Raw genomic sequence first — 24,782 nt, 5'->3', positions numbered from 1 at the left:
CATTTTAGTCATTCATTCTCAACAACAAACTGATGGGACGAGGCGTCTACTGTTTTATTGGGTTTCGCTCGTTTTCGGGAGTCACTATCGTATTACGGTTGACCTAAAGCTATCACTCTGTTTGGTGGTTGAAGAAGAGGAGCCGTTTGGATTAGCTAAACCAGATGTACATTTGCGTACGACCGCTCACGATATGATGATGGATGTGTTAGTCTCATGTAACGCGTTGTCAAAGCGATTCACTTGAACATGGTTTGCAGTTTTTGTACGCGCAATAAAAAGCGAACTTCATTGGCATTGACTCAATTTCATCGTTTTATTGTCTACAAAGCTCCGGCTTGTTTAAGAAAGATAAAAGTAATGAAATAGTATTTACAGCTGATTGACCTAATAATTCTATGGTACTACCAGTAGGAAACTTTTTGGTCGTAGTATGGATTTGGAGGTGGTGGTGGAGGAGGGGGAGATGAATACTGTTCGGAGTACTGAATGCCATAGGCCGGATATGGAGGTGGTGGAACGGTGGACGATGAGCCTACCGCTATTGACGAACTTATGTTTGATACCATCGTAGAACCTGATCCCGTACTAGTACCCGTTGATCCATGGAATCCTGGCCCATAGTTACCTGGTCCCGCTGCAACACTAACTCCGAGCGACAGCTCATCGTAATCTTTGCTACTAGATCCAGAATCCGAAGGACATCGGGGACCACCACCACTGCCACCAGTCGAAGTTGTGTCACATTTGTTCGCTGAGGCACTCTCAATCTGGACGCGTTTCGATTTGTACCGTCGATTTTGAAACCATATCTTCACCTGCGTCGGTGTCAGCTTCAGGATGCTAGCAAGTGTCTCCCGTTCCGGTGCGGAAAGGTAGCGCTGCTGTCGAAACCGCCGCTCGAGCTCCAACACCTGCCCCTGGGAGAACAGAATACGAGGCTTTCGTTTGGCCCGTAGCTTCCCGTTCTTGCGCAGCTCACAACGAGACGACGTGACGAGCTGGGTGCTGCATTCTTCTGGAAGAAATAAAAACCACTCAGTATGTTTAGGCACTTTTCGTTTGTAAAAGAAATACATACTTTGCATCATGTCCTCTTCGGCATTGGCGTTGTTGTTCAACTGACACAGGCTGTCCAGTTCCTGCACGTGTTCCGAGGTGACACACGTGGAAACGCTCGAAAAGGATTCATCTTTTACTTTGATACCGTCGTGTGGACTTCTCGCACCGGACGTAATATCCAACGGTGTGCTAGTGTCCAGTAGGGTAGAACGTACGTCCTGGAGCAGAAAGCTAGAACATTGGTGCTCGTGTTCGCCCATTACCGGTGGTTTTTCCGAATTGCCGTACACTCCCAACTCAAGCTCGGACCCCACAGAGCTCGCTACGGAACTGAGTGCTGGACTGGATGTTGCGTTAGCCGTGCCATTGGCTGCACTGATCGTAGTGTTATGGTGGTATCCATACGATTGAGTGTGCGAATAATGGGGAGGTGGTAGATGAGGTGGCAGGACTGCTGAGGGAACGGAGGGAGAGCTAAAGTCGTACGTAGAGGGTCCATAGTTGAGGTCATGGTGGTGGTGAGTTTGTGAGAGATAACCATGGGAAATCATGCTGTAAGGATCCGGCGGATGATAGGAAGTGTCGTAACCGGTGTAAGCCGTGTACGAAAAGTGATTAGGTGTGCTGCAAATGGAGCAATGAAGAAAATTAAGTTATCTTGAGGAATTTCTGGAGACAGAACATACATTCTTTGCTTTTTACGTTACGTTATATATTCCTTCGAACCTAGTAATGTTATATTAATCTGAAGCTCGTTTATTTTTGTCTTTTTCATCTTAATATTAATGATCTCGCTGCAAAGTAATTTTCATCTTATTTCTGTTGCTCTCTGATTTCTTTTTATTTGTTGTGCTGCTAATTTAATTTCAAGCTACAGTTATTTATCTAGTTATTCTACACTTTCATTTAGTTTTTGTCACTTATGTCGTAAAGTGTTCTTCTCTTTCTATCATCAAGTACATTGTGTAGTATTCAACACATAGATAAAAAAAAACATCCTCCTCTTAAGAATCGATTCCAAAATGTACACTTTTGATTCGTAATATGTCACAGTTTTGTTTCTCCGACACTGTGTTTATAACCCAGTTTGACTTATCATTTTTGATTTTATTTTAATTTTGACGACTTGCGCCGTATTGTGATTATCTTATCTTTATTCTTACTAGCGCTAAAGATTTTGAGTTCCTAGAGCTCAAGTTTTGAGCTTAACACTTCATTGCTGGCACAAATTTATTAAATAAGGATAAAAGTAAAACTTAAATACCTTTCCATCTGACAGTTGAGATATCCATCCATGACTCCGGCACCCGATTCCACGATGTTAAGTATGTCCTTCACCGAAAACGGTGTATTATTGTTCGTTTCACTGCCACTTGATACGTCCGCGTGTGTTAGATCGCAATATCCTTGCTGGAGCATTTTCTTTCACTCGCAAGTTAATATTTGGTTTAGTTTATTGTCTTTTTAACTATTTTTGTTTGCACTAGAGTCATGTAATTGCAATAGAATATTCACTTTCAGTCATAACTTCATTTTAACAAACACACCAACATTAAAAACATCATAAAACTTCAACTTCACTTATAAGTTGTACCACCTTTTTCATACTGAACAACAAGCTTTCATCACTAACTCAATATTAACCTAGGAACGATCATTTTAACATATGCAACATGATCACAATTCAGTCACTTCTGTACAAGCCGATTGCACTAATGTTGAATCAAACGTCCTTTCGCCATAACCACATGTGACCGACTGTTCCGACTCGTCCGAGAGACAAACCGAGTCGAATACACATTCCACTATGTGTTCCTTCAATTTTCCACCCGTACCAAATCCAGCGTTCGCTGAAAAGAGACGGCTCCCGGCACTTGACATGCTGAGCGGAAAACTAAACATTTACCAGACCATGCTTCACATGTCTCAGAGTTTCAATACTGCCGTCCCTTTTTGGGAAGATTTTCATCCACGCTTCATTGATTTACGTGGTATTTCTCCCGCTTGTGAGCCTGCACTAATTTCCCAAGCAAATTGTGATCAATTCTCCGCAATCAAACGCACTACGCATGCACGATTGGTATCTGTGTTCTAGGTACGCACACACACACACGTTCGTTGGGATATTTTCTTGGATAGAGAAACACTGATTGGTACACAAGTATTTATGGGAAGATCTGTGTTTGTGTGTTTGTGTGCTTTGAGACTTGCGCAGTTTGGCGCTCCATCAAAGGGTAGCTTTTCCCGCCATCAACCAATACAATTTCCAACCTGCTGTATTAAAGATGGCGAATCCTATCAAAAACGTCTGTCAAACAGTTTTTAGCACAGAAATGCAATCACCCTAATGCAATCGACACGTTTGAGAGGAGAAAGTTGTTTGCTTCTTTCCAAATTGCTCACGTACGTAAAAATTACCTTCGAAGTGATGGATTTTTTTTTCTATGTTCATCTTGCTTCTCCGTTCCAACCCCTATGACACCATCTGGAAACAATGTTCAATGTCCAATTTGTTTGATTTGTGTTTGGTTTTTCGTTTCCCTTTTCTTCTGCTGTTGTGGACAATCCCGTGCATTGTTAGGGCTACAGGGACCTCCAAGGACTTCGTCGGACCCGACCCGAACAGCGCACCAATTCAATGGCTATGTCTGCTTTACATAATCGATCCCGCGTAGGAATCCGAGTGAGACGGAGTGTTTGACCCGGCTGGGAACGCGCCAGGGACGGGGACACATCGGTTGTGTAACACAAATTTACAACCCCTAGGGAGTGCCGCCGCAGTCGCCGGTGCACTCGGCGAAAAAGGATGTTGCCCGGCGTCTAGACGATTGACGACAGTGACTGTTGTTGGTACGCAAAACAGCATTACAGTGTTGTGCATTACTTACGGTAAACATCAACTGTGACGTTGATCGGGACGTACACACCAAAATAAGTTCATTCAATTGGACGGAGGGATGTCCATCGCCGGTGATGACATAGTTTGACTCCATAGTTCTCTGTCCGTACAGGGCAGCGTCGTAATTCGACACTACTTCGACAGTCAACAATGTAACGTTGATTTGTGGAGGATCATGTCAACAGCGAAATAAGCTGTCAGTGATATAGGCCAATGTCAGCTAGGGTCCGGGTTTCAAAGGATTTGATTGTTAAAAGGAAATAAAGAGATTGTTGTTTTCCTTTCTCCAGGCGGCAGGTTGACGAATATGCTCATGCGAACGAAAACTATGACGATAAGCAGAAGTGGTTTGTTGTGGAAAATCTAGAGCATGACCCGAAGAAGAAAATTCTTGGCAATCGACATACAGAATAGTTGATCTCCAAATCTCGTAAGTCGGAGTAAAAACATAAATTCTCTGTTTTATTATGAAAACGATTTATTTTCATCTAAGCCATGTTATCCAGTCGTGGAAGGAACTAAGAACGATGGTTTAAAGCGAAGATCAGGTTTTTAGTTCAGGCTAAATACAATGTTAATATTACCACAGCGAATATGAAACATAATTCCACTTTATAGAAATTTGAATGCCAAGTCAATGAACAAATTTTCAGGCAAAATGATGCAAAGAATTGTATACATATTATTTGAATACATAAATAAACGAGTACGCCAGGGATAAGGCAAAGAATAAGTAGGAAATGCATTATCGATTATCGAAATCTATTCAACACAAGCGGTGTTGACAATACGGCACTGGACCGTCATAATCAATTGGAAATAAATAAATAATTAAATAAATTTGAATACATAAAGTAAAACAACAGCTCTGTTAGAGAAATGAGTTGAGAAATCAGTTGAGACCTGTGTCCTGGGCGCGGGTGGTATATGCGACAGTGATTCCAGTCTTCACATGGCAGGACTGGGGTCCAAAACCCCGGTTCGTTCGTAGTGAGGACTGATTATCCAACTCCAATCCCATAGTTGTTACAATTGTATGCCCAATATTATCTATTGTATAATTAAGTATGATATGAATTGCCAGTGTACAAAGCGACTATTTTCTCACCTTTTCTTCTCCACCGCCATCAAATGAGACACAAAGTTCTTAACAGATCTTAGTTTAGTTTTGCGGATATTTTGTGTTATTTTTTACCATTTGTCGTTCAGTCTTTACGGATTGTATATTTTTTTACAATAATTTTGAAGTCATGATCTTATAGCATTTTTTAATAAGTATGCTTTTTATTTAGGGCTCTGACCGTGATAGAGCCCGACTCGGAAGCAGAGTATCAGTTGACGGCGACGATCTCGAGGTGGTAGAGGGGTTCTGCTACCTTGGTACGATCGTAACTTCGGACTACAACGTAAGCAGCGAATCAGGGAAATCGTGTCTACTATGGACTCCACAAACTCCTGCGATCCAGAAGACTCCAACAACACACGAAATGCACGATTTATCGCACCTTGATACGTCCGGTAGCCCTCTACGGGTACGAGTCTTGGACTATACTGACGGAGGACGCCAACGCACTCGCCATTTTCGAACGGCGGGGGCTAAGGACTATCTTTGGCGGTGTGTGCGAGCAGGGTGCTAGCTGGACTGTTTCGGCGACCCGTTCGGCACGAGGTGTAGAGGAGCACAGCGAGCTCGTTGGCCGGATCAAGTGGAGATGGAGTGGAGTGGAGATCGGATGCAGCCGTGGATAGAGGGCTGCAGCCCTAGATCGAGTTTCTTGAAAACTGATTGGCGACCTGGCCATGTCTACGCGACGTGCTTACTCCTGAGCAGGCCAAGAAGAAATAGCCTTTTATTAATTAATATAATTAAAATATATAATCATCTTAATCAATTAATATAATCAATAATTTTGATAGAGTGAACAGTTGTAAAGACAACCGAGACCAGCAGGCCCGGGGAAAATCCTTTTAGCATCGTTACGGTATCAATAAATTAAACAAAACATCACTGCTTCACCACCAGTTCAGTGTGTATTCCAGATATCGGAAGTAGTCACTCGGGTTTTTTCAATATTAAGTTTTTGTGGTAAGTATATTGGTGCTATGTAGTTAATTCTTTTTAAATTTATTTTGAGTATAACGAATTGCTCCGTATTGTCAGCACCGCATGTGCCCCTGTTTTTTTCTAAATCTTCGGAAGAACCAACTATATTTTCCAGAAAGGTGCACACCTTTCCGTGTACAATTTCTTCAATGGTTTTTAAGCATTAACATTAAGTTATTTTGCGGGTTTTATGATATGGGCAATATCGAAAGCCTTAGTTTTGTTTATACCAAGATGCGTCAACTGCCTTTTTAAATGCGTGGTTTTAATAATTTAAACGATATTTCTCCACTCCACTGTAGAAATCTCCACTGTAGAAATCTCCACTGTAGAAACATCTTTCTTAGGTGGATTGTGAAAATTGTTTTTGTTGCTCTAATCTTCTTCCAGTAATTAGAGTAACTTTAATATCAATCTCAAACAAATAGTATGGAAAAGCTAATCTGTTCTAAATATGCTTCTCTGTTCTAATTCAGCTGTAAATATTACTTTTAAATGTATCAAATAATTGTTCAGATTATAGCAAATACAATTAGTATCAAATAAGAGCAACAAAGTTCTTGTTGCACATTAAATTTGTGGTTTTATTATTCACAACTTTGTTTCCTCTTTCTTATCTTTCTCTCAATTTCTGTTTTATTGTTTTAACTTTAAATAACAAATAGAAAATAATCAATTATTTCATGAAGGAGCACCTTATATTGTTTAAAATGAAATAACATAATTAAAAGAACCGAGAATGTCCGGAACAAGTCAAAGAATAAGAAGGAAAAGCCTTATCATTATGTTCATATAATTAAGTCATCACAAGCCTTGTTGGATGGATAAGCAGACTTTATCAAGCAATACTACCAACCTTCTAGCCTATAGTTCTCATGATATCACATAGTTTCAGAATCGGAATTTACTTTGCATGCTCTAACATGACGTTATTTGTAGTGGAGTGTGGCCTACCATTTTCTCATCGCTTTGCACCCATTCACCGGGATTGCTGTACGATCTCCATTCCAAACATCAAAGACAAAACAAAACACACAAGGATGTACAAACTGGCGGTTGTCTGGCAGTGGCCGTGCCGGCAGTTCAGCTGGACGAACGAAGGCAAACGCTGACAAATTGCAACTTCCAGCAGCAGTCCTGAGTGCATTAGCGTTACATAATTTATGCTGCTTCCACCACTGTCACAGATCCACTTGAAACGGTACAGATGAGCGGCTGGGAATCAACGAAACAAAAGCATTCGGTCGACGGCTTCCCGACGGCTTCTGTGTCTTGTGATGCGTTTGGTTTGCTTTATAGCTGCTTATTTCGAACGTACAAGATGCAGGTTATGCTACCATGAGCGAGGCATCCGTGGCGCCAGCTACCAGCAATACGGACCTCCGAAAAGGAAAAATACATTCTGACGAAGAGATATATGCTTCGGGTTGGCGGACGCAAAGATCTCTGTAGGATCGTTTTCATCAAACCATAGGATCAGCATCAAACCGGTATACCGGGTTTGAGTCGGACGATGATCTATCAATAGCAGTTTCAACTACTCGATCGTGCCGGCACTCGCATCGCGGAAGGTGGCATCACGATCGCACATCCGGCGTAGATTTAAACCAGATTCGGTGGTCAGTTTCTGTTCTGTGCGTCACCTTCGGAAAGAGATGGACATCAAATCCACTTGAAACCTGTCTGTTCTATTAGAATGTGCTGGTTTCTGGGATAAATAAATATGAAGTTGTGGAGCGGTGTGCGATTCGATCTCATTTATTCACCATCCAATAACGGAATCCTCACGCCACGTGCCAAATAAGACGAAGGGAATTGATCGATTGCAAAGCAAGCAAGCAAGCAAGGAAGCTACTAAATATTGTTCAGTTTTCTGCAATGTCCTAATTTTGACCAAGACCCTAACTTTATCAATCCGTCTGCCTGCTTGCCTACCCGTCAGACTCCAACCCAAAGATTTATGTCAATGTGGCGTTATGACGGAAAAGATTAATGACGATCAATAAACGCGCTACCGTGCTCATTTAACGCCCAGTCATTTTCCCGCAAACAAAACACACACACACACACGATCTCTCGATCTCGGTTGGAACAGAGAACGTGTTGGTCCACCAGAACAGAAGTCGTATTGTGGGGTCGTATTGCGATAACGAAGAAATTTATTACGTTGCCAGATGCCACCGACTTCGGCTGCGAGTTGCCGTTTTGGATAAATCTGTGGCAGCTTAATTGAATTTTAATTTGTGTCATAAAACTGATAACTCTTTCGGATTGTATGTGGCTATTGGTTTGTTGTTTGAAGCGCAGTTGTGTTTCGTGTGGTATGGTTCGTTTGAATTCTGGTGATGAATAATGTTTCGGCGGATGACGCATAGGGTCATGAGCAAGATTGACTAATCGACCTCGATTTTTCGGACGAGAAAATATTCTTTTCTCTAGTGTGGTGCAAGTGACCGAGTGCCAATCACGTTTGCAATGACGATAAATTTTTCTGATGATTCACGTATAATAAGCTGATAGCAGTAATTAACTGAAAAGGCAACAAAATTAATGGAATTCATCCAAACCTTTCAAACACGCAAAGTATAATAAAGCATCGTTGATAAAAGATTTAAATTTAAAATAGTTGAAAGCATCATTTTATTACAATAAAGATACTTTTAATACAATCTAGTTACACTCTATCAAATACTATTTTTTTATTTTCTTCTTTCTTTTTAAATAGCAATCTTGATAAGAAGTAACATTGGAAATTGACTGTCTTTCTATTTTGAACATAAGTGTTACTTGAATGGTTTTCAATACGCAAGTTCATCCACTCAGCTGGAAGTAATTTAGTTTCTTCTTATTATGCAAGATTTTTCCATAATTTTTCAGTCCTTCTTTAAAACGTTGTAAATAGTAAGGACAGCTAGAATGGAGTTTTGACTCTGAGCACTGGACTTGTGTGAAACACCAGTCCCAATATCACTGTGTCATCGGACATCTTTCTTCTTCTCTTCGTAAGAATATATCACGGTTCGGTCAGGAATGCTGATACTAGTCCGCGATTTTATTTTTATTTTTTATTTGTTTTAACTATGACGGCTTGCGGCGTATTGTCTGTAGTCCACGGTTGTCACAACATCTTCCTAGTATTGTTCGAACCGACTACTGATGGTCATATGTCCCAAGTGTCATCGTTCCATGATTCTCATCAATCATGAATCTTTTATGATCCATAACATTTGGTTTATTAGTTTTGTTTTTGAAAAATACAACATAATTTTCTGTACAGAAACTCTGTAAAAGTATTTGGTTGTATTTCAAACACCTAAAAACAACAAGGCTCGAATGCTTGATGCCTAACGCATACATTACTCATTATGAAAGACCCTATCAACTAAGGGACGTAAACGCTTCCAAAACAAGCACTTTTTTTATTCGTGAGCTGTCTAGAAATATTTTCCCAGATTTTCCGTCGAGTTCATCTCCAAGCCACAAGCTTCAAAAGCCTTGATAGTCTACTTCTATCAATGGCAGTCGTAAAATTTGAAAGAATTATTACCAATTTTTAAATCATAGGTGTAATCATGAATCTAAGAGTTTTTTTAATTAGTTGCGTTGAGTTTCACGGAAAAAAATGACTACGATAAATTAAAAAAAGTTTTAGTAAATTTAACCATTTACGAGACACAATTTCCCACTGTTCAACGTTCGGAATCCGCCTCTATACCAGTACAATCGTAAAAGGCCTTATACCAGCTGCAACACAAATGGTTGGTGTCTATGCTAAAGGAAATCTAAGCTTACAGCAAAGCTTAATGCAGAGCTTCCTATGAAGGAAGTGAGTGACGCGATTTATTGGAGCAAATTTTTTATTTTTTATTTCAAAATGTTTTTTATTTATCCTTAGCGTATGGTCGAAATTCGATGGCAGATATAAACACATAGAGGAGAGGGGAATACAGATATAGGGATGCAAAAATCAAATAAAAGATAAGAATCATTGAAGACCGTAAGCACTCGTATAAAAGATTTAAGTATTTAAGAATGATATTTCACTAGAACGGTTCGGCCTGACCTTGCCTAACCGTCCTTCAGGTTTCGTGAGAAATATGTTTTGGCTTTGAATATACAAATTCATTCTTGTTAATTTTGTTTTATTTTGCTGCAATGGTCTTGCTGTAATGCTTTAAAGTAACAATCATCGCATCCAATTTCAAGCGCAATTTTGGTACCTGATTTTAGGACAAAAATAAAATTAAATTCTATAAAACAACTTGAATTGCTACCATTTGGGATTCCAATCATCCGTTCCTTATTCGCTACAGCACTAAGTACATACTACTCACACGATTAGATGTCCAACCCATCACCAATTGGAACTGCTACCAGATATTGAACACACGCCGTAGCCTTCACAGCAGAATCTCACGAAAGCCGACAACAGCACAACCAGCATGAATGCCTGCCTGACCTTTTTGGTCGCGAATGTTTCGATCATCGACGACGATACGCTAATCGATCGTTTGTCCGTGCTCATAACTATTTTCAACCCCATTGGATTGACGAACGCGTCCTCATTTGGCGTGATTAGCGTGATTTCATGACTTGTACGACTTGGACGTGAACCGCAAAACGATCTGCTTGTCTCATTTACGCATACTACCACGTTTTATTTGACCGATATGTCACGATACACCGCACAAACGCACACACACACACACACACTAAAGCAGATCATACCCGATCACGATGATCGTTGCGAATAGAGCATTGCATTTGCGATCAAACATAGCCATAGAATCACCTCACGAGCTAGACATGATAGTCCTTGCATTGATGACATTTGGCTTACCATTGCGTGATTCATCCATCAGCCAAGCATTTTCGTTGAGTAATTACGAATCATAAATTACAATCAGTCGTCCGATTGAGGAGGTGCCGAAAGCTGCGGCTTGCGATCGACAAAGTGGCGTTGCCGGTTTGTACACAGTCCGAATCAATGCCGGAGTATCGTTTTCGGGGCGGTCACCATTCCTGACAGCTCCAATTTGGACGGCGCGCTTGTGCGTGTGCCGATCGTTTGAGCACGTGCGGTCCGTTTGCGGCTTTTCTCAAAAATGCCTTTTTACTCCCGCCGTCGTTGTATCGCGCTTTTCTCGCGCCTCAAAAAAATATCTCACATCAATCAGCGCCCAATCAGCATCCCTTTCCACGAGTCGCCGAATCGTCATCGTCAATGTTCATCTGTTCGGATGACTTGCTTCAAGTTGTGGTTGCTGTTTTGTTCCTCTATTCAGTATTGTTTGCTTTCCGATTCGATAGGCTATGGCATACGTAGATCATGAGATCAATGTTTTGTATGCTTCTAGAGCCTTGCGTTAGGATCACTAAGCAGCGAAGGCAGCTTAATAGAATTGAGAAACTATCTATTGTGCACATTTTGCTTTCATAACAATGTCACTCATTCCAGAGTTTGTAGCAAGCTGGAAAAAGAGCCTCATCGAGAACAGGAGTCCCGGAAAGCAGGTGATTCGTCGCGAAACCACTGCAAAAATCCATTTATCCAAATATTTTGATCTCTCGTTCTGGTTCTTCCCCAAATGCCAATTATTTCTACGCATAACAAGCCTCGTAATGCTTCATTGGTATGCAGGCAATGTATCATCTTCGCTCACAATGGGTTGTTCCAATCAAAGAATGATTTTCTTCAAAGTTCGCATATCAGTATCGCCATCCCTAGCCTGCCAGACACGCGGCAAGCACACTCGCTAACACACTTTTCTCCTTTTAATGATATGAGCATTATTAAGATTCACCCATCATGTTTGTTTTGTGAATTTGTCCACCCGCGTCCTGGCCGTATAAGACTTCAAATTGTTTCCTGTTTGGGGGAAATAATCTCGCTGCATCGATTTATAACGATCTCGGTCGATGTCGATCGCACCACAGCCGATGATAATGAAAACCCAAAGCTTCACATTTGCTCCCTCTCCGGGACTGCGAAGTGAATCGCTTTTGCCAATTTGACATTTTGCTTCACATCATTATTACAGATTTAGATGCTGGAACAGGATTAGTTCCACCGTCACCGAAGGCACACAAGAGAGACAGATTCTGTGTGCTCCGGGTCGGTCGGATTGACGTAAAATATTTCCGAGCAGCCAGTAAACATCTCCCCCCTTTTTACCGATCCCCTCCCCGCGGGCGATGTTTGTGATTCGTCAGGATGCAAGGATCGTTCCCCAGGTCATCATCGATTGCCATTTGCGATTCGGCTGCCTTTCTGTCAAACTATCGATCGATCGTTAATTTAGAATCAATCTCCGATTTATTCCAAACCATCCTGTCAGCGCTGCCTACGGTAGCATCCGGGACGAATTTGTTTGGAAAGCGATTCGCAAAACGATTCGAAAGGGCCTGTCTTAAAAAACGATCCCAGCTGAGGGGTCACGGTTGACCTACACAGAAACTTTCATGCCTTTTCTCTCTTTCTCTCACTCACTTTGCACGTCCTAGAAAGCGTCGCTCGTTAGTTTTATTTCCTTACCTTGGTGAGCGTCTTGAAAAACTTGTCAACCGATTGTCCTGCTGCTCCTGCTGCTGCTACACGGCTGCAGAATTTATTTATTGATATCTTCTTTGTCACAAAACGGCTCAGCGAATGTTTTATTTCATGCGATGGGACTTTTGGGCCGGGACGTGAGCACCCCGAAAATGTGAGTCGTACAAATTGACAGGCAAATGAATTATGATCGTTAATTTGTATTGGGAAGGAATCGATTGTTTTGCTTGAAGAAAACAAACAAGGAACAAGACGGGAGGGCCTCGGGTCGGTGGCAGACAAACTGAAGCTGTTTTAAGAATTCTGAAACCTCATTAGGCGCACGAAGAACACGAGCCCTCGCGAAATCGGTCATAAATTGTTTGCGGTGAATTCACGCTGAAGACACATTTCGATTTCCCTTCTTGCAACCGGATGAGCAGAGTAATTGGATCGTTCCGTCCGTCTCAGTGCGAACCAGGCAGCATTGTGAATGCATTCTTTACGGAGTGAAAAGATTTTACTTGGCGATATTTTATTTCCCGCAGAACGGCTGCCCCGAGCCATCGGTAGGGTGTGAACGCGTTCCTAAATGTGCGAGGATCAGCCTAGCCTCGTCCATTAGGATAAGAAACAGTTCTCACCTAGCTCGACGTAATGCAATCGCAGTGATCGTGAGATGGAATCAGTTTCAAGCTGACTCATGGCGATTGCTTAACAAATTGGTTCCGGAATTAAGCTTCCAGGGCGACTTCCAGGCGTCAGTTCCGGAGACGGCGACGATGACTCAGCTGATTGGTTCGGTTCGATCGTTTTGGTGTTTGGATCGAGCGAAGTGGATGGTGAAGTCAGGTGAAAGACTGACCCCACACATTGCACCTTTGTGAGAAAATGGAATATTAATTTTGCCTCTCATATTTAACGGGAACTTTCCCAATCAACGTATGGGACTGGAAAGTGATTATTTGCTGGGAAGTAGCAAGGGTTCCTGGGTCTCACGATCGTCAGCTCGTGTAAGGAATAGTCGTAACATTAATGAAATTGTCTACGATGGTACTAAAATGGATGAGAAGCTGCGAATGGCGTAGCTCTAAGTAAAAAGTTGTCACATTTACTTCTGGTTGATTATGTGATCTGTTGATAGCGTTGCAGCACGCTATACGTAGCTGTACCTTATTTTTCGCTCTATTGTCACAAAAATATTCCATAATTCTTTGTCTTTTCTCTGCAAAACGATTTTGATTGTTGTGTACGTACTTAACGATATGTATTTTCGACAAATAGGGGCGACCCGGTGGTGTAGGCGACCGGGCAGGACCGGGGTTCAAATCCCATCCGGACCGTCTCCCCGTAATGAGGACTGACTAACCAACTACGTGGTATCGACAGTCTTAGTAAGCCATTTTCGATGGCCGGCATGACCTTAGAGGTCGTTAAGCCAAGAAGAAGAAGATATTCGACAAATGCATTGTAAAGAGTCAAACAGCTCCTCCAGCCTTGGCCAATTACAACCTTGGATATCTTTCTTAATCTGTTAGCACTTGCTTCAAGAAATATATTGAGACGATCTAGTGTCCTAATTGTACTTCACTACAGTTCCCGAGGAATTCCCCGTCCCTAAGATAACGAGTAAGTTCCTAGTCAAGAAGGATAAGAGAATACGACGAAAAGCTCGAAAAGTGTCAGCCTCTCGTATCTGCCTCCTCAACATCGACTGACTGGAGTCGTAGTTGAATGCCTTGTGAAAACTATACTGCACTTTAAAGTTTCAAACTACAATCAATCTACTTGATGATTAGCACCTACATGACCTATTATAAGTTGAATCGATGAATACTACTATTTTGTAAGGTACATTGCAATGCCCGCTTTTACATCCATGAAGTGAAGTTAGGAATTCTATACCTAAATTTATTGTACATAACATCTCACGTGAACCTATTATGTCCGGGATAAGGAAAATAATAAGGAGGGAATGCCTTATGATTAATAAAAATTAATAAAATCCCACGTTGAGCTTGTACCTCATACAAAGGACGGTTTGTGAAGGTTACCTTTCATCCATTAACACTAGAACCGCCGATGGGACTTTTTTGTCCCATCGCACTCGAAAAAGGTGTGTTATTCCGCTTGCCGTCGTGACAACCCATTGAAATTTTCTGAACTTTTATTAATTTTTAACGATCTTTCGAATGCGCCCATACAAAACTGTGTATCCCATACTTTAAAAAATCATTTCTAATACGTTGTGATGGCTGGTATCCCTGGTGTGAACGAGTGACGGATGTGCATCGGCAAGTCTGGCAGCACTGGCGTGTACGTGTTTTCGTGACAATGCATGCCAATACGGATAGTCTATATAAGCACCATTTTTGTACATTCTACCGCAATTTTATTGGTAACATTGATTCGTCTGAGTGCCCCTTTCACCAGCTGTTCACCCAAAGCATCAACTGCTAGCAAAAACTTGCAAGTCCAAACAGGTAGCCTACACGTTTCGACTTGCTGCACCCGCAGCAAAATCAAAGCCTGAAACTGTGTCTTTATACTACTTGATCAAGTACGGAGTTGATGTAGTTGACCAAATGTGTAGAAAGTACTCCGTGAAAAGTGCTTGTAGAAGCTGGCCTGTTTATTCATTTTTCAATGTTCTGAAGTTGGCGGGAATCAATCTTGTACTAAGAACTTACACAAGAAAATATATCTAGCCGCTACTTTCTTTTCATGCTAAACCAAGAACTTGCCAAAGAGTACGTTGAAAATAAGAGCGCCAACGCTAACTTCCCTGTGTCATGTGCTAGAGGTTCTCGTCGGCGCTGCCAGGTTCAAATGTCTTGTCACGAGGGCAAAAGTGCTAACGAATGCTTCACATGCAATACACCAATATATAAAAAAATGTACTAAAAGTGTTTCGTACGTATGCGTTTCATATGAGCCAGGATCTGATGTGGCAATGTAATACTTTGTCCTGATGCCAAGCAACCTAAATTTGTGCTATTGATGCTGAAAGATTAATCTAGGTGTTCCTTTTGCTTTCGAAAAAAGCGTTGTTCTTTTAGTTTGGCCATTTAGAGCTGTATTGACATCGAATATTTGTAATGTTTCTGAAGGGAGTCACAAACGCCCGCGTATAACGAATGGGACAAAATTGTCCCGTATGGCGGTTCTAGTAAGGTTGAAAAATCCGGCAGTTCTAGTGTTAAAAGATGAACTGCTGAACCTTATGTTTAATTCCTACTCACTAAATCAAAAGGAAAATCTTATCAGAAGAATTAATTCCTTACGTAAATTCCTTCTTTAAAACATTTATCCATAACATGTAAGTTGCTTAACAGAGAGCGGCTTGGTTTTTTTTTACAATTACAGGTATTCTTTACACAAAACTAAGTTGTTTACCTGTCTCCCTCCACCAGGTATTCCAGCACGGGCTTTCCCTATGGGAGGTTGCTCCCACGCTCCGTGGGTTTTCATCAAAGAACTCATGTATAACCACTAAAAACTTAGTATAACTACGAAACCGCTGGTTTTCTTTCGATGCATACACCGCTTCTGATATCTTTGTCCTTCACTGACGCCTGCACGCTTAGCGCCCGGAAGTGATGTCCTCTAAAAGTGAGGCTTCTTCCGCTAGGGTAAGCGACCACCTCCTCTCGATGTTAGCTTGAGAAAACTCGCGGACTCTGTGCGTTTCTCCAACTCTCCGATTTCTCCTCCTCTCTCGAGCAGGTGCCCTATGATTCCTCCTCGAGCGAATCAAATCCGCCGCTGATGGAGGCTCTCGACGGTGGCCTCCTTCAGGATGAAAAATCTGTGATTTTCGGTAAAAACTTGAAAAATCGGTAGTTTAACAATGCTCGTCAGTGAATCGGTAGACTTCGGTCGGATATCGGTAGGATTAAAGATGAATCGGTAGTTCTGATCACACTGGTGAAGACTGACTGTCCAACCACATGGCCGGCGTGACCTACTAGGACGTTAAGCCAAGATAGAAGGACCTCGTATGGGACCTCGTATATCATTCGCGTACCATTAGCAATCATTCTCTTAATTAATTTACACTTAAATGCCACTCACATAAAACAAATAGAACAACTGCCTATGTTAACTAAGATCCTACGCTGAAAAAAAAAAAGATCTTTCTCTGCAGCACCAACAGTGATGTGTTGTTTTGCTACTTTTGTTCGTGACGATTTGATTAGTTTCGAAAGATAAGAAGCCAGTCGCTTTTTTTTCTTGCACCCTCCATAAACCGTTTAATAACAACATCAATTTTTCTGTCATTTGCTGCTTACCGTTGTTCACCCATGATGCGGGATGCATTTCGCCGAACGGTGACCTAAGATAAGGATCTTCTAGGTTAAAGCAACGGAGATCCTCTCAAAAAATCCACCTGCAATCGTTTGATACAAGAGCTTAAACAGTGTCCTGCTCTATTTGTATTACTGCTCTTGTTTTTGTTTACTGCACAATTTTAGAAACTTCCAAACAGTTTAGATGAAACCTGGAAGAATAAGGTTTTTTTTACGTAGTGTTTTGCGCTTACAGCAATTCGAATTTGTCCATCCAATACAATGATTTGTTGGTTCCAATTAAAGAAATATGTGCATTTACAAAGGAGCACAATCGTTTCGGTAGGCGTTTGCAATCGTTAAACGGAAGGGACACGCCTGCCATTATCAAACAGCAGCTACGCAAGCAACTCCCTTAAGCAAGAGGCAAAGCTAGTTAATTGAGTTGTAAATCAAAATTATCGTATTCCGTGCCCAAGACGATCGAACGAAGGTTGGAATTGCTTTTCAATACCCAGCAAAAACAATGCACAGGTGTACCTCGGTAGCTCATTTGTAGTTTGAAACCCATTACTCAACTACCCGGCCCCGTTGCGTTCCATGTTCCAGGGGCAGATGGAAAAAGGATTTAAAATGTGTCACTGATAAATGCACTTTTGGTGGTGATCAAGTGCAGCGTTCAATGGATGTAAGTTATTGTGATGAATTATTAGCTTATTTATATGGCAAGCACATTACCTTTCTGTTACCTTTCTTACGACGGTTTGTGCTTGAAAGAATGAAACTTATAAGAGTTGATTAATTAGATGAAAAGTTGTGCTTGGAGAAAAACGTGTTTTAATTTGAAATTCAAATGAGAAGAAAAAGAAACATCCATCCATTCGACTGCATGATATACTTAACTGCCTGTCTCGTTTATAGTGAACATTAGCAAAAAAAAACTCTTTTGTTAAATGCAATATTTCGTAGAAACAGGTAACAATTTAAGATCTCTTCCCAAAGCGAAGGATAAACCGTCGGATACCCTCGATACGATCTATCCTAAATTATTGTCTCGATCCCTTTGAATTCGTGTGTACTACACTGTACCTGTATCGGTAGCGGTGACATGCCATTGACCGAAATTAAACCACAACCCGCCGATGCGGTGCAGATGAAAGAAGATCGATAATCGCACAACAACAGCAACATTGCATCAAGTGCAAGCAAGGATTGAAGGGATCCCAATCGCAAAAGGAGAACCCATTTGAAAACGTTCGCTTGATCCTTGTTCAATTGATGGGAAACTGAATGCAATGCATGAAACAGTACATTTGTCAGTTGTCAATCGGTATGTGCGTTTGATTTATCGATAACAGATGAGTTGAGTAGGAAAAGAAATTGTGTTAGAAAGACAAACGACCGATGCGGTCGAGATTTTTACAGGTTTCTACATTCGACAGTAAGAATAATTGTTTAAACAGATTCAATCGACCGAAAAGCTAACTACCATGTTTTCGAAGCATTTGCGTGCGTTAGTTTTATCTTGATATCATAAAGACGAAAATTGAAACGAGTGATCATTTACCATTTTGTGAGAAATTTACATGCCGTTATATATCTTACTCGCCCAAAATCCAGCGGTAAAGGTGATAACAGTACCAGTTTTCGTCTTAACACGGCAGGACCGGAGGTCAATTCTTGTCCAGATCGTTCGTACGTAGTAAGGTAAGCCGTCAGATCAGATTAAGTCACGAAAAATAAGATGACTCAGCTTGTCATAGCTAACATACTGATCATAGGTAACAACACATACAAAATTAGTAATAAATAAAGTAACAAATCAGAACTGTCCTCAGAGAAGCTGTCCTCAGAACTTAGAGACCCCTTATGCCTGAAGGCTTTGTTTTGTTGCTGGGTCCGATCTACCTTAGACTACGCCGCCGTTGGCTGGTCTCCCCCAGGCTCGACTGCAATGGCCAGGCTGGAGAAGGTGCAGCGAAAATTCACACGTGTAGCTGTTCGTCGTTTACTTGCAGGTTATCAACTGACCCCTCCATCCTATCCTGTTTGCTGTTGTATAGAGTCCAGCCCTTCTTGGGCTGGACTCTATAGAAGCCCGTCACTCTCACCTCCGATCATGCTTTATCGTAAGTCTCCTCGCCAATGATCTGGATGCTCCTTCTCTTCTGTCAGCCATCCCCCTTTATGCCCCATCCAGCCGTCTACGCGATAGACCTCCCTTACACATCCCATCCCGCCATACGCGATACTGTTCAAACGAACCTTTTTTAAGAGCGCTATCGGCCTTCAACAACGCGTACCACCTGTTCGACTACAATGTCGTCTAAGTGACTCCTCTTCCTTGCATCCTCGTTAGTGTCGTGTGCATTTTTTTCAATCCCCCTAATGTCCCCCTCACCATCCTTAGTTATTAAGACAATTTTTGTGTAGCCCATGAGGCAGATAAAATATTAATCTAAAATAAATAAGTAAATAAATTACAAAGAACTGTTAAAAACTCTAAAAAGGAGCATATTCTTTTTCGTCTTTAAATGGAGTTGTTTTACTTCAATGTGTTTTAAAGACTGGCGCCGTGACCTTCTCGACAACTTCTGCGGAACATTCTACGTCTATTAAAAAACGAGAGCTCTAACAGCTTTATACATCGCTACTAACTCTACTCAACTGCACAGGCTGACTGCAGTCAATGCTTAATGCTGCAAAGCATTACTTATGCCCTGCTCAACATGGATTCGAACAAAAACGTTCTACGTCCACGAATCTAGTTGAATTCGTCAGTTTCTGCAAGAGAAATCTAGGACTCCGGGTACCAGGTTGATGCCATCTATACTGACTCATTTTATTCATGTGACAAAATTACAGAAACTAGGTTTTGACAAAAGTATGGTCAAATGGATCAAATCCTTTCTATCTGATCGATCATACAATATTAAGGTTGGGGATAGTGTGTCACGTACCTTCACCAGCAACTCTGGCGTTCCTCAAGGAAGCATCGTTGGCCTACTCTACATCAATGATGCTGCAATACTACTTGCTGATTTTAACATACTGATGTATACAGATGATGTCAAGTTGTTCACCGCGGTGAAAGATAGTGGAGACTGTGCTCCTGTGTGGAGACTATGGAGGCCTGTGTTACAACATGCGATTGATGTTTATAGTTAATGGTGCCGTAGAAATGCATTGCTATTGTCCGTCGATAACTATCACGTAATGTCCTTCTCGAGATGCAGCACTATTATCCTATTTGATTACAACATTGACAATAGTTTACTTCAACGTCCTGAATGTATTAGAGACTTAGGAATTCTTCTTCACAAACAACTCAGCTTTAGACCTCCCATGACAAATCTAATTAACCGTGGTAATCACATGCTAGCCATTGTATTTCGTATGACAAAGGAGTTTCGCGACCCTACTTCTATTAAAACGCTCTTCTGTTCCCTAGTCCGATCAGGCTTAGAGTACGCAGGTGTTGTTTGGTGTCCCCATAATACAACGAAAAGCTAGGCGAATTGTTATTAGACTTCTACCATGGAGACCCTACAATCGACGCCCAGACTATCCCACTCGATGTCTTCTCTTGGGACTCCAACCACTGGCTGTTCGTCGTTCGACAGCTCAGTGTATGTTTGTAGCTGGTTCGATCGGTAACGAAATAGATGCTCCAGCTCTCCTTAGCTCCGTTAAGTTTTTTGAGCCCTTTAGGAGTCTAAGGCAGCGAGACATAATCCGGGCTGCTCGCTTCAGGACTACTTTTGGTCAATCGGACCCAGTGAACGCAATGTGCACGGTATTTAATGTAAACTTCAAAATGTATGAATTTGGTATGTCTCAAACATTGTTCAATTCGTCTCTTTAGGTTATCACTCTGTTAGTCAATAAGACACTATTCATTAAGATACTTGTATGCCCGATGAGATAAAATAAGTGGTGGCTTTATTGACGAGAGTTTCTTTACCCAGACTCTGCTTTTTCTTAGGCAGTATTTGTTGAACCATGCAGTGTAAAAAAATCAAGAATACAAATACAGGGGATATCTATTTCTATTTATGTTTATTAGGGGAAATTTGTAGTAGAGATTTTTGGTTTAAAGATGAATAATATGCCTGCATGTACAACCCTTCCGGCATAAAGGTGTTGAAAAAAATGCGAATCTGTCGGCTATAAAATTGCAAATGATAGTTTCAATTTATTCAGCGTAGCTAAAATAGTTTAATTTATTATGAAAATAAGAAAATGTGCATCTAGAATTGTTTTAGCTGTTCTGACGCTTGTTTTATCAGCAGCATATGTGCGTATGAGATTTAGCAATTTATATACAAATTTATCAGTGAGACCAGAGGTACAGCACATCATTATTTTGAATTCGAAATAGCCCTTGAAGCTTTTAAAAGGTTTCAATAGGAGTATTTACAAAGAATTCTCTTAATTTTCCTGCGTCGCTTATGAACTTTGGTTTCAAATATCCTGCTATTTGGTATCAAAATGCTTTTAAAAATTACTTTTCAACAAATAATATGGCGCACACATTACAAAGGTGCAGGGAACAATTTTTCTTTTTTTTTAATGCTCGTTGCTGATGTTAAATACATGTAAATTGCTGAGTCTTCTTGGCTTAAGGTCAAGCCGGTCATCCAGTGACTTACTACACTTGCCGATACTACATAGTTGGATCGTCAGTCCTCACTAGGGGGGTATGGTCCAAATGAGCTTCAAACCCCGGTCCTGCCGTGTAAAGAACGGCGCCTCTGTCGCCTATACCACCGGGCCGCCCGGTTTTGAGTAAAGTAAATTAATAACACGGATAATATTGAACATTTATTTGTTGTTTCTAGTTTTCGATGAAGTAGGTGACAACTCAAACTTGTCACTGTCTCATCATCGTTACGATACGATCTTGGAATATCTTACAAGTTATTGACCAGCTTCAAAGTTCATTTTTTAATCTTTAGGACGGGGTGGCCGTATTGCTAAGGGATCTTTTAGTTAGAGCAGTGAAAACAGTTAAAAGACTAGAATTTGCCATAGAAGGTTAACATATGAGAACATCCGAGAATTCATCAAAACACAAAGAAAAATTGTATCAAAAAGCTTCAACACACCCTTTCGTAGCTGCACGAAAACTTAATGTTGTTTGCCAAGTAATGCATAACAAAAGTATTACCGATAAACAACTAAAACATGATCGTGGACGCTAATGCAGACCACCCAGATCGCATGATTTCTAGCGCGATTAACATCAATCGACAAATTAAAAACAAATGGTGGCATACTTTCCGGTTGTAATCTGCAACAGCTCATCGATCGTTTGAAACAATCCGCCGGATGATTGGTCACAATCTTTACGAAAACAATACTTCGATACTGTTTAAACTGTGTGCTGAAACTGTGGTACGAGGATATGATTGAATCAAAGGCTGAAAGAAACTCATTTGAAGATTGCCGACCGGCTCGGTGCCAGCTCGTGCTGTGACTTGCAGAACCTCTAGCATCGGAATTCTCATTCAGACACACCCGGATATCGGATATCGTATCGAGCTCATTTTTTCTTATCTCTCTCTCTCTCTCTCTCTCTCTCTCTCTCTCTCTCTCTCTCTCAACAACGCCAACGCCATCGATGATCGCCGTGTTTTGGAGCATCCGCCTTTCCAATAGGAAACAGTGTGAATTATCGCAATCAATTGCGAATTAATAAAAAGAGTAATTTATTTGCGATCCGCTTTACGTGATTTTGCGTTTTTCTTCTGTACAGCCTCGACTAAATAGTGCCCAACCCGTGGCACCACAAGAGACAAACGGCGAAAGCACTGTGCAGTGAAGAAGAAGAAAAAAACACAGCTCCAACGATTGAGGTCGTTGGATAGGATGAGGTTTTAATTTCAGTTGGCCTGAGGCTCGCATGGCATCGGGACAGTGCACCGTGGCTGCAATGCAAAAACGGAAGCGAAATGCAATTATCACTTCGAACGTCCGTATGCGCCTTGAGCCCGGCAGGGGATGTGGTGGTATTGATGGAGTGCAATGGTGGATAATGCTGAGGGCAACCAGCAATAATCAGATTGGTTTTCGAATTACACGCTACGTCGGTGTCAGAAATAGCTTGCGGAGGACGGTGCAAAAGAAGTAAAATGGAACGTACGCTGATGATTGAATTGGTATCTTACTTGATTGATCATAACAATGTTGTTCAACACACGTCTTGATCGAAACAAAAAGCATCTAAATTCGGTTTGTTGACAGCGAAGCCATAAATCACACTGTTTTCCACTGTAAATCTACTAACTTCATTGAAAGGTTGAAAAAAGTAACATTAAAAGAGGCATACTATGAATACAAAATGGAGTCAAAAACGCAGCGAGCTCTCCATTTCCATGCAAATGTCACTTCCTTGTGCGTAACTCTGCCACTACGTCGAAATTTTCCGAATAAAAAATCATCAATCATAAACTCATCAACAACAGGATCCGCAGCACCAGCTCAGCCATTGCTCTACGAAAAAACGGAGAAAATTGAATCGCTAATCTACTACTGATGTATGGTTACGGCAAAAACAATTCCGATTCCATTAGCTTGAACTTAATTTCCGCTCCAAACTTTTCATTTGCAGCAAACAACACTGCAATGTCGATTCCATTGATTGAAGAAACAAATTCACCCTTTGTAGTCGTTTTGGAACTTCATACATCGAAGCGCCTTTCGATATCCCATTTACGATAAGCTTAAAGGATATTGGATTTATGCGTGCTGACCAATGTTTCCGCGCGGCAAAAGTCGAAAAGAATGCCCAACAAATAATCACGTGCGATATAGAATGCATGAGGCACCGTTTGTTTTCCATGTATTTTCATTAGTGTCCAATGAAAACAATCCCGCATCCCACCCCCACACACACACACACGCACCGGGACGGTATCAACTTGTTGTGTCGCGGCGTTCAATTTACCGCGCTGCATTATATTGCTTATTATTTGCCGTGCACAAACAAACACTCTCAGTCGCGTCCACTCATTAGGAACGAGTTTTTCATGGTCCCGGCATCGGCACCGACCGTTCGGTGGTTTTGGAAGTATTTGGAGAGGCAAAATTTGTCATTATTACCGACAAACGGGACACACATTCTTCAAAGTCAACCGGCAAGGGTCAGTTTCATCGCCGTCGTCAACAGCTCAGCAACGTTCAACCACGGCAGCAGCACCAGCAGCAGCAGGTGTAAAGACACTGGACCCGAAAATGGTCAAAAAACCCACTTACCCGACGCACAGCTGCCCGCCTAGGAAGTGGCCTCCCGTGCTTCTTGTTTGACCAGCACGAAGAAAAGCGTTTTGCCGCATTGTTTGTATTCGAATCACTGCGGCGCAACACACAACACCGCCCTGTCCAACCATTGCCAGGACGATGCTTTTGATGATGATGTGGTTTTTGGTTGCTTTATTTTTCTTCTCCGGTATGGATCTGCCTTTCTGTAGGGTACGCGAGGTTAGGAGATTTTTAGACAATTAATAATCAAACATCTTTCAGAGTGTTAATTGTTAATCGCTTCAGCAAATAGACCTTCGATACAACATTTGTATTCGATTTGAGTAATCGTTGAACAACGGATCGCTTAAGGAAGGATTCGATTCGAAGGCGAGAAGGCGAAGAATGTATGAAGTAAATGTTTGTTGTGCTCAAAGCATTTTACATTTTACCAGATTATGACACAACATAAGATCAGGGTCCTGTTGAAGAACACCAGCGATCTCTTCTCCCGAACATATGAACCTTTTTCTTTAAGTATTACAGATCAAAATATCTTTTTTTTTCTGTCGTCTTTTATTGTTGTTTCAATTTAGTAATTTGAAATTGTCTGCAAGATCTTTTCTCATATGGGAGTGAGGAGATGATATCAATTAG

The 24,782-nt window shown here is 41.3% G+C and overlaps 1 protein-coding gene across 1 annotated transcript; it reads right to left on the bottom strand.

Moving 5' to 3' along the window:
• Positions 1 to 350: 350 nt before the first annotated feature.
• LOC126557959 (muscle-specific homeobox protein tinman) lies at positions 351 to 2,513 on the bottom strand. Its single transcript, XM_050213887.1, has 3 exons — positions 2,327 to 2,513; positions 1,082 to 1,686; positions 351 to 1,018 (listed from the first exon to the last, which is right to left on the bottom strand). The coding sequence occupies exons 1-3, from the start codon at positions 2,479 to 2,481 to the stop codon at positions 405 to 407; spliced, it is 1,374 nt and encodes a 457-aa protein (XP_050069844.1). The 5' UTR covers positions 2,482 to 2,513; the 3' UTR covers positions 351 to 404.
• Positions 2,514 to 24,782: the final 22,269 nt, after the last annotated feature.

This window comes from Anopheles maculipalpis, chromosome 2RL (assembly GCF_943734695.1).
Source record: "Anopheles maculipalpis chromosome 2RL, idAnoMacuDA_375_x, whole genome shotgun sequence".
Classification (NCBI taxonomy): domain Eukaryota; kingdom Metazoa; phylum Arthropoda; class Insecta; order Diptera; family Culicidae; genus Anopheles; species Anopheles maculipalpis.
Note: the sequence above shows the minus strand (reverse complement) of the source record. Positions and strands in the feature narration are given on the sequence as shown.

Bases quoted from the DNA above. Each gene is read 5' to 3' on its own strand.
- LOC126557959 (XM_050213887.1), bottom strand. From the start codon at position 2,481: ATGCTCCAGCAAGGATATTGCGATCTAACACACGCGGACGTATCAAGT. The intron at 1,687-2,326 runs GTATTTAAGTTT...CTCCATTTGCAG, and splicing joins CTCAACTGTCAGATGGAAAG to CACACCTAATCACTTTTCGT. The intron at 1,019-1,081 runs GTATGTATTTCT...TATTTCTTCCAG, and splicing joins CGAAGAGGACATGATGCAAA to AAGAATGCAGCACCCAGCTC.